Source organism: Cebus imitator, unplaced genomic scaffold, assembly GCF_001604975.1.
Source record: "Cebus imitator isolate Cc_AM_T3 unplaced genomic scaffold, Cebus_imitator-1.0 Scaffold202, whole genome shotgun sequence".
Taxonomy (NCBI): Eukaryota; Metazoa; Chordata; class Mammalia; order Primates; family Cebidae; genus Cebus; species Cebus imitator.
The window spans coordinates 3,114,250-3,125,265 of NW_016107517.1; the positions used below are offsets into that span (position 1 = coordinate 3,114,250).

The window sequence follows — 11,016 nt, forward strand, 5'->3', positions numbered from 1 at the left end:
TGATCCTTTAGCTGAAATCTTGGCGTGGTCTTTTAAGAATGGCACTTTCATTTTTAATAATTATTTACTGAGTGGCAAGGCTTGGAGCTATATTCGGGAATCTGCCAGAGTTGGAGTGGGTGGCAAGGAGGTTACAAAGATGTGTAAGAAATCCCTCCCATTGATTAAAGGTATAAAAAAATCTTTTTTTAAATCCCTGACCTTTAGAGAGTTCACATATTGAGAGATGTGCATTTTTTATTTGCAGAGCAGGGTAAATAGTCTTTTATGAATGAATAATGAATTATTGATTACCTGTAATGCTACACTGTCACAAATGATCTAAAAACTTAAATTTGAATTAAAAATGTATTTTGAATTAAAGTATTTGATGGCTCATGCCTATAATCCCAGCACTTTGTTATGTTTTGTTTTCCAATTTATTTATTTTTTTAAACAGGGTTTCACCATATTGGTCAGGCAGGTCTTGAACTTCTGACCTCAGGTGATCTGCCCGCCTCAGCCTCCCAAAGTGCTGGGATTATAGGCGTGAGCCACCGCATCTGGCTAATCCCAGCACTTTGGTAGGCTGAGGTGGGCGGATCACCTGAGATCAGGAGTTCGAGACCAGCCTGGCCAACATGGCAAAAACCCCATCTCTACTAAAAAAAATAAAAATAAAAAAATATTACCCAGATGTCGAGGCACGTGCCTGTGGTCCCAGCTACTCAGGAGGCTGAGGCATGAGAATAGCTGAAACTGGGAGGTGCAGGTTGCAGTGATCTGAGATTGTACCATAGCACTCCAGCCTGGGTGATAGAGCATGACTCCGTCTCAAAAAAAAAAAAATGTATTTTGGTGCTATGGGAAGACAGAAGTGGCACCTCATAGCCTCATAGAGGGTGAGATTAACTAGGACACTTCCCAGAAAGGTTGAGTTTTTTTTGTTTGGTTAGTTTTTGGGTTTTGGTTTTATTTTAGAGACAGGGTCTCAGTCTGTTGCCCAGGCTGGAGTGCAGTGGCACGATCATAGCTCACTGTATCTTTGCCCTTTGAAGATCAAGCAATCCTCCCACCTTAGCTTTCTGCGTAGCTGGGACTACAGGTGCATGCTGCCACACCTAATTTTTTAAAAATGTTTCGTAGAGATGGGGTCTCCCCATGTTGCCCAGCTGCTTCCAAACTCCTGGACCCAAGCTATTCTTCCACCTCAGCCTCCCAAAGTGCTGGAATTACAGGCATGAGCCACCACCTCTGGCCAAGGTTGAGTTTTGAAGGACAAGTTAAAGTCGATGGGGAAGGTATGTTGTATGTGGTAGAGGTGAGTGGACTAGAGGACATTCTAGGTGGCAGAATTTTGCAATATGGCAAAAGGCTGAAGGTCTGAAATAAAGCAAAGCATTTGGGAAAGCTGCAAAAGAGTTCGTAACACTGTCGAGTATTCTAGTATAGTATTCAAAAATACAAAATATTTTTGAGCAAGCCAAATTGTCTAAAACATAATTTAAAATTCTATGCCAAAAAGAGAATTTCACTTATGTTGGGGTCCTCCTAACTCACCCTAACCAACCATAAAAACGTTTGTTTTGCATTATGGCTTCAGATTTCCATGATATTTACATTTATATTGATGAATTCACCAAATTCACCTAGGGAATCTCCTTATTGGGGATTCTCCTTATTGGCTCATTTTAACTATAATAGCACTAGAAGATGAGCCAGTTTTTCAGATTGACTCATTTATGTAGAAGCTTTTTTATGAGCCATCACTGCTTGATGCTAGGGCTACAAAAACTAATAAGAACAAGTAGTACTTGTCCAGTAAGGGAGACCTATAAATAAATTATAGTGGGTGTCCAAAAAGAGGTATCTAAGAGGCAGATGGTGCTGAAAAGCCTGAAGTTGAGCTTATGCTGAACCTTAAAGATTTGGCCAGAAATTCTTCTGAGAGGAGGGGAAAAAAAGTAGAGTTTTGCAGTTAAGTTATTGGGAAAAAGAAAACCTGAAAGTTTATGATATTCTCTTTCTGGAACTTTAAAATGTGATTTCTTGCTGCCTGAATTAGTTTTCTAGAACAGAAATCTAATCCATTACTTTAAATGTTTCAGTAGCTCCCATCTCCTTCAAGAGAATGTTGAAATCTACTTTAAATAGTTTTCTTGGGAGGAGAAATAGTACACTAGACATGTCATCCAGAAGAATTTTAAAGCTGTTGGCGAAATCAGAACTTTTTTTCCTTTTTTTAATTATTATTATTTTGACAGGGTGATAAGAGGAACACAGAAATTTGAAAGGAAGCAGAAGTAACACAACTTTACTTTTTGCACAGAAGAATATTAAATTATGTTACGGGTAATTTGGTTTGTTAAAAATACTATCTTTGAGGTGGGACATCATGGTATATACCTGTAATCTCAGCACTTTGGGAGTCTGAGGCAGGCGGATTGCTTGAGACCACCCTGGGCAACATGGTGAAACCCCCGTCTCTACAAAAAATACAAAAGTAAAAATTAGCTGGCTGTGGTGGTGTGGTCCTAGCTACTAGAGAGGCTGTGATGGGAGGATCGCCTGAGCCTGGGAGGTCAAGGCTGCAGTGAGCTGTAATTGTGCAGCTGTACTCCAACCGTGGCAACAGAGTGAGACCCTGTCTCAAAAAAAAAATCCAAAAACCTGTATTTGGTATTTATTGTTGTTCAACAAGTAGATTTATGATTATATACTATGTGCAAAGATATTGTGCTACATGTAAAACAAAAATAAAACAGGAATTGCATTCAAGAAATTTTCCTGTCTAATGCTGAGGTGTATAAGTTTTTTGGGGAAGAGGGATTGTATAGGTGACTTTTTAGTCAAGCAATATTGGTAACAACTTTAAGGCCTGAGGAAGGAAATGATAACCTTTAAGGGCTTTTTCTCTGTCATCCCAAGTCTTTGAGTTTCTGTGAAGAAATGCAGCCATTTATTTTGGAAATAAGCTGTGATTTGGTCTCATGTGCCAATTAAGGCAGGGTTGTGCACAATGACTTGAGCAGCTTAGCTCTTTAGTATTGGCCAGAAAGGCAGTGATGCATCCAGAGGCGAGAGTAGGGCCCGCAAGGTGCATGTTCCTGGCATCCCATGGGGTTGTGCACATACTGACCCCTGACCTGATGTTTTTACCCAACTGCCCAGCCTCCAGTTTTGTCCCCAGAAATGTTCTGGAAAAGCAAATCCCAGGGTCTTCATTCCAGGTTTTGTTAATTTAAAATAATCCCCAGAAGCAGTCTTGCTGCTATGATTATAATGTAGTAAACTGTTTAGCCTTCATGCTAGGCAGGTTATTTTTTTGTTTGCTTTAGTAGAGAGTGTTTTGCCATGTTGCCCAGGCTGGTCTCAAACTCCTAGGGTCAAGCGATCCACCCATTTTGGCCTCCCAAAGTGCTGGGTTTATAGGCATTAGCCACTGCACCCAGCTAATGCTAGGAAGTTTTTAAAAAATAATAATTTCTTTTAACTCAGTGAACTAGAATTAATTTCCTAGGTGAGAAATTTCAGATTGATACTGCAAGTGTTTTCTGCGCAGAGCGTCCTGATACTTGTGGCAGTATCCCTTCCCCCACCCCCAGCCTTGAGATTGTAGGTGTTGAGGAACCTTTTTAATCTCAGTTAATCTTCTGTCTCCTACTCATCCGTTCACTTATTCAAGATACCTTTGCATGTATCTTAGTCACCAGCCAAACTAGACTGGTCACCATCCTAAATATATTTTGTTCCAGTCTGCAGTCTAGAAACCTTCCTTTCCTTTGCTTTGTAAACGTTTTCTCTCCTTTGAGGTGTGGCTCCAGTGTGCCTCTTGGGGAGATTTCCCTCCACTCCAAACAAAATTGTCCCCTTACTTCTGTACTGTAGCTCTTTGTTACTCTACTTGCTTATTGAAGAAGTGCTGGTCCGAAATAGAGGCATTCTCAGACCCATTTTGTAGCTGCAGAAGCATTCTCAGCAAGCTTGGATTTGTCCAGCCCCCTGGCAGTGGATAACAGGGACATTTGCACCCAGGTCTGTCTGGCTGCAAAGTCTATGATCCTATGAATGGGGGCGGGGAAGGGACGCTACCTTGGACCTGGGTCTTCAGACTTTAGAACTGGTTTTTTCAGGTGGTATGTGACATTGAGCAACTCCCTAAGATTTCTGAACACTCAGCTGTAGAATGATAGTGTGGCCTTTTCCTGCTTCAGGTGAGATATAAATGTGAACGTGTTCTTCCTTGTTATCACACAAAGAATGTGGTATCACTATCAGAAATTGATTCAGCTGTCATCATAGCATAGTTTAGTTTTTCTGTAAAGCTTTTAACTGAGATAGGAACATGAGATTTCTTTGTCCTATTCTTTCTACTTTTTATGTGCTTGAAATTTTCCATAAAAGCAGGTTTACAGAAAAGACTTCTAGCTTGCAAAGTGCCATATAATTATATCAGGTATAACCATCGTAATTGTTTCTGTACACGTCCTTCTTAACTACTAGATGTTTATTTTCCTGACTGCAGAAAATACCTTCCTCCTTGTTGTGTCCCCTGGTGATGACATGGTTGGTTATGTGGGTGATGCAGAAACTACAGTTCTTGCTGAGGGACCTTTTTAGACAGGACAGCTCATCAGATCATAGGATCAGCTTCTACACAGGGTCTACCTTAGAAGGGTGCCCTTCTGGTGTTTCAGTAACTAAATCCCAAAGCTTGAGATCCACAGTGGATTTGCTACAGATTAAATTTCTCTTCACAAGAAAATAGTGTTAAATGTAGTTTTAGTGTAATGTCGGGGAACATTCTTTATATACCCTTTAAAGTTATTTTTTGTTTTGTTTTGAGGCAGAGTCTTGCTGTTGCCCAGGCTGGAGTGCAGTGGCATGATCTCAGGCCACTGCACCCTCCGCCTCCTGAGTTCAAGTGATTCTTCTGCCTCAGCTTCCTGAGTAGCCGGGATTACAGGTGTGAGCTACCATGCCCAGCTAATTTTAGTAGAGACAGGGTTTCACCATGTTTGCCAGGCTGGTCTTGCACTCCTAATCTCAAGTGATCCACCTGCCTCGGCCTCCCAAAGTGCTGGGATTATAGTCATGAGCCATCTCACCTAAAAGTTATTTTTTGAATAGCTAATATGTGCACATGGTACAGAATTCTTACTGTGCAAATAAGACCCCGCTCCCCCCACCCAACTCCATCCTTCATCACCTAGCGCCTCTCCCCAGAAATAGTCATGGTCTCCAGTCTCTGGGGTAGCCTTCCAGAGGGTAGTATGTGTTGATAGGAGCATATAGCTCTTTGGGTTTTCATTTTTTTTTTTGGACAGCATGCTATTCACACAGTTTTATATGATATGTGTTTTCTGTCTTGAGTACTATTAGTACTTACAGAGCTGCTACTTCAACCTTCATATACATACTGTGATTTATGTAGCCGTTTTCCTTTTGGTGGACATTTAGATTGTGATAGCAAAAACTTAGGAAAAAGTACTGGCAATAAATCTTTTTTATATATTTATTTAATTTTATTATTATTTTTGAGCCAGAGTCTTGTTCTGTTGCCCAGGCTGGAGTGCAGTGGCGCAATCTCAGCTCACTGCAGCCTCTGCCTCTTAGGCTCAGGTGATCCTCCTGCCTCAGACTCCCAAGTAACTGGGCCTATAGGCATGTGCCACCACACCCAGCTAATTTTGTGTTTCTTTTAAGTAGAGACGGGGTTTTGCCATGTTGGCCAGGCTGGTCTCAAACTCCTGATCCGCCCGCCTTGGCTTCCCAAAGTTTACAGCCTTTACAGGCATGAGCCACTGTGCCCAGCCAACGATAAAGCATTATAGATACCTCATTGGGTACATCTGTACAATTAAGTTCCAGGACACAGAATTGCTGGGTCAGAGAGGCATGGGCATTTAGAATTTTTCCAATGCCATTGGCTTTTGTAGAAGAGTGTAGTAATTTATTCACTCCCCCAGCGGTGTGCAAGAGTGCTGATTTGTGCCTGCTTTTGCCAATATAGTGTATCAGACTTTTTGATCTTTACCAATCTTACAGGAAGTGTTTTAATTTGTTACCAAGGAAGACTTTTCACGTGTTTAAAATCCCTTTTGCAGGGAGTGACTGCCTGTGGACACAGTCTTTCTTTTTAGGGTAATGAAAACATGGAATTAGATAGTGTTGATGGTTGTACAGCCTTATGAATCTGCTAAAAACCACTGATTTATACACTTTAAAAGGGTGCATTTTGTGGTAGGTGGATTATATCTCAATAAAGCTGCTATTTTATTTTATTTTATTTTAAGGCAGAGTCCTGCTCTGTCACCCAGGCTGGAGTGCAGTGGCGCAATCTCAGCTCACTGCAGCCTCTTGCCTCCTGGGTTCAAGCAATTCTTTTGCCTCAGCCTCCTGAGTAGTTGGGATTACAGGTACCCACCAGCACATCTGGCTAATTTTTGTATTTTTAGTAGAGATGGGGTTTCACCATGTTGGTCAGGTTGGTCTCAAACTCCTGACCTCAGGGGATCCGCCCGCCTTGGCCTCTGAAAGTACTGGGATTACAGGTTTGAGCTACCACACCCAGCCTAAAGCTGCTATTTAAAATAGCCATTTGGCCAGGCATAGAGTGGCTCATGCCAGAATCCCAATACTATGAGAGGTTGAGGTGGGAGGGTTGCTTGAGGCCAGGAGTTCAAGGCTAGCTTGGGCAACGTAGTGAGACCCCATCTCTACAAAAAATGAAAAAAATTAGCCGGGTTTAGTGGTGTGTGCCTGTGGTCCCAGCTACTCAGGAGGCTAAAGAAGGATCACTTGAGCCAAGGAGTTTGAGGCTTCAGGGAGCTAGGATCCCACCACTGTACTCTATCCTGGGTGACAGAGCAAGACCCCATCTCTTTAAAAATAAAAACAAAAAGCCCTTTTTATTTTCTTTTATGCAAATTAATTTTATTTTCTCTGTTTTTCTGTTATTTTTAAGGATATTAGTTTATTGTCTTTGTTATGTTACATTTATTTTTTCCAAGTTGACCATTTGCTCTTTTTGTTTGTTTGTTTGTTGAGATGGAGTCTCACTCTGTCCCTGGAGTGCAGTGGTGCCCTCTCAGGTCACTGCAACCTCTGCCTCCCAGGTTTAAGTGATTCTACTGCCTCAGCCTCCTGCCACCACACCTGGCTAATTTTTTACTTTTAGTAGCGACGGGGTTTCGCCATGTTGGCCAGGCTAGTCTCGAACTCCTGACCTCGGGTGATCCACCTGCCTCGGCCTCCCAAAGTGCTAGATTACAGGCATGAGCCACCGCGCCTGGCCAACTATTTGCTCTTTTGACCTTGGTTTTGCTTTTACTCATGGAGAAAATTTTCGTTTTTATATAGTTAAAAAAATTTTTTTTAAGAACCTCTGAGGTGGCTTTTATCTACTTGGAGAAGTTTTTCTTCAATGTGTATTTTTTAATTCCCATGTTTCTTCTGGCCATTGTATGTTTCCTCTTTCTCTCTCTCTCTCTCTCTCTCTACTCTCACCCTCTAAGTTTTTCTCATGTACTATGTCACAGAGGAGATTACTTTTTGAATTTTGTTTTCAGAATGTTCTATATATATATATATATATATATGTTAAAATATTTGATTTAGTTGTAATTTATTTTGGCGTAAGTTGTGAGAAATTGATTCAGCTTCCTCCCTGCCCCACCAGTGATACCCAGTTGCCCATGCGATTTTTTAAATAATTCATTTTGCCTCATGCATTTGGAGTACTGCTTTTATCATGCACTAAATTCTTTCGTGTATTTGGGCCTATTTCTGGACTTTTATTCTGTCTTATTATTCTGTGGGCATCTCCATATGCTACAGCCACAGTGTTTTCATTACTTTATCTATAAAGACCAGTTCAGCTTTCACTGTTTAAAACTTTCTGATCATCTTATTTTCCTTCTAAGTAAACTTTAGAAGCAATATTTTTAGTTCTTTCTGAATCCTGTTAATATTTTATGATTATTACATTAATTTGTAGCCAAATTCATGTAAAATTTTTTTATTTTCGCCCTTCTTTTCTGTGTCTCTTAATTTTTGTCTTATGTCTGCTTATGCCTTCAGAGCAATGCTAAATAATGGTGATCATAGTAGAAATTCTCATATTGTCTCCCTGATTTTAGTGAACATGCTTTAGGCATTATATATTAGTACTCATAAGTAGAATGGTCTGTATAGTGTTTTGTTTGTTTTTTGTTGAGATGCAGTCTTACTCTGTCACCCGAGCAAGAGTGCAGTAGCATAATCCCAGCTCACTGCAGCCTCAGCCACCTGGGCTCAAACAATTCTCTACCTCAGCCTCCTGACTTATTTTTCTCTTTAAATTGTGTATAGAGACAAGGTCTTGCTTATACAGGCTGGTCTCCAGTTCCTAGCCTCAATTGATCTTCTTATCTCAGCCTCTCAAAGTGCTGGGATTACAGGTGTGAGCTACCACGCCTGGCTTGTATGGTTTTTTTGTTGGTTGTTTATTACCGTATTTGGTTTTATTATCTTATAGGTAATTTTTAAATTTTTTTTTTAATCTGCTATGGAACAACTCAAATATCATTGGTATTACTTGTTCCTTAAAGATTTGGTGATAGACTTCACCTGTAAAACTGAACGGTGCTCTAGCTTTGGCGGGGGAATAGTTCTTAGTGATTTATTCTACTACTTCTAATGTAATCAGTTTCTTTTGGAACCAGGTTTGGTAACTTACATTTTCCATGGAATTTTTCTAATGTATTTACATATGTAGATGAACATAGTGCCCTTATATTTATTGTAATCTTCTTTGTATTGTATTTTGTGTTCTTCACATTTGATTTCTTTGTTCTTTCCTACAGGAACGGGAAATATAGTGGTCATTATGATTAGCTATCCAAAAGGAAGAGAACTTCTGGAGCTGGTGCAAAAAGGAATTCCAGTAACAATGACCATAGGGGTTGGCACCCGGCATGTACAGGAGTTCATCAGCAGTCAGTCTGTGGTGTTTGTGGCCATTGCCTTCATCACCATGATGATTATCTCATTAGCCTGGCTAATATTTTACTATATACAGCGTTTCCTATATACTGGCTCTCAGATTGGAAGTCAGGTAATGATGTATAACCCTGAATTTTGCTTTTTAAAAGATAATTCATAAATATGCTCCATGTATATTGTTAGAAGTTACATTTGACCATATTCTTTATTTTTGCTTACATTATTTAAGTATTCACATGACTTTTTAAATATAACTTTTTAATTGGACGATGTTAAATTTTTTGTTTTATGGGAAATTAGATAGTTTTAAATATAGGTTACTTTTTGCACATTTGGTTCCTGCAGGAACCCTCTTAGTCCTTTGTCAGACATAAAGCAGTGATGAAAAGACCTGAATTGGCCAGTCGTGATGGCTAACACCTGTAATCCCAGCACTTTGGGAGGCCAAGGCGGGTGGATCACAAGGTCAGGAGTTCAAGACCAGCCTGACCAACATGGTGAAACCCTGTCTCTACTAAAAATACAAAAAAAAGTTAGCTGGGCATGGTGGCAGGCACCTGTAATCCCAGCTCCTCTGGAGGCTGAGGCAGGAGAATCACTTGAACCTGGGAGGCAGAGGTTGCAGTGAGCTGAGACCACACCATTGCACTCCAGGCTGGGAGACAGAGCAAGATTCCGTCTCAAAAAAAAAAAAAAAAAAGAAGAAGGAAGAAAAGGCCTGAGTTAAGGGTGCACCTGTCCTTAGGTAGCTCTCATTCTCTGACGAGGTGAGGAGCAGAGAGGAAGTGGGGGGCATCTCTGTCTCTATCATGGAGCCACAGTAAAGCCGTTAATCTCTCTCAGTGACAGCGAAGAGAAGGGCCATTGAAGAGTCAGTGGCTTCCCAAGGCAGGTCTTTAGAATGTCCCACGCATTTCTGTCATTGTGGAAAGTTGACTATTTTGTCTTGAGGATAAGGAAGAGGCCTTTTCCTTTTAGATACTTGAATAGATGAACATATGGTACCCCTATCCTCAGCTCCTTACTTTCTTGCCAATATTTGAACATAAGAAGTGGTTTCTTCTTCAGACATGGAATTAAAATCAGTGCTCTTGATCAAGCCGCTCTTAATGTTATATATGGCTATTCTGCTTATTAAGACTTAAGTAGCTTTTGTTTTGAGGCTTTTTTATTAAGTTGGCGCAAAAGTAATTGTGGTTTTTGCCTTAAAATGTTATTTTCAGTGTAGCCATTTGACTTTGCCTTTTAAATGAAATTTTTTTTCTGTATGCTTACGTGTATTATGTTTGTGACTTTTAAGAAAAAAATAGTGATTTAAATTTTTCAATAACAACTATTAATATTTTCCTACCCAAGAGCCATAGAAAAGAAACTAAGAAAGTTATTGGCCAGCTTCTACTTCATACTATAAAGCATGGAGAAAAGGTAATATTTTCATGCTTTTTCTTTTGTTTTATGGTTTAGAGAATATGCTGTACATGTTTATTTTAAAGAAGAATTGGCAGAAATATTTTGCCATTCAGAAGAGCCTCCTAGTCCTGCACTGTCTAATATGGTAGCCGCTAGTCACTATGGCAGTTTGCATTTAAATGAATTAAATTTAATTTAAAATTGAGCTCCTCACTGATGACACTTCAAGCACTTTAGAAGCCACAGTGGTTGGTTGCCGCACCACTGGACAGCTTGGACATTCCCAGCAGTCAAGAAAGTGGTACTGGTCAGAGCCAGATAGCTAATAGCTTCAGTTCATTTCTGTTAAATCTGAGACTATAGCTTCAGTTCATTTCTGTTAAATCTGAGACTATGTGTCCACTCCCTGGAGTCCTTTAGTTACAGGGAGAAAATGTTGCCATTTGTGGAGAAGGAGAGAAAAGGTGTTTTTAAAACTACTTTTGGAAAAACAAACATTTTGACATGGCCAGTCTCAGACTTAAAAGTTTCAAAATCGGCCGGGCGCAGTGGCTCAAGCCTGTAATCCCAGCACTTTGGGAGGCCGAGGCGGGTGGATCACGAGGTCAAGAGATCGAGACCATCCTGGTCAACATGGTGAAA

At 40.3% G+C, this 11,016-nt stretch overlaps 1 protein-coding gene across 2 annotated transcripts in view; it reads left to right on the forward strand.

Moving 5' to 3' along the window:
- RNF149 (ring finger protein 149) overlaps positions 1-11,016 on the forward strand; it is a 31,908-nt gene that overhangs the window by 4,502 nt on the left and 16,390 nt on the right. For both annotated transcript variants that reach the window (XM_037745506.1, XM_017547916.2), the window contains exons 2-3: positions 8,826-9,076; positions 10,321-10,389. In XM_037745506.1, coding sequence (XP_037601434.1) covers positions 8,826-9,076; positions 10,321-10,389 — 320 coding nt within the window. The remainder of the gene's footprint in view (positions 1-8,825; positions 9,077-10,320; positions 10,390-11,016) is intronic.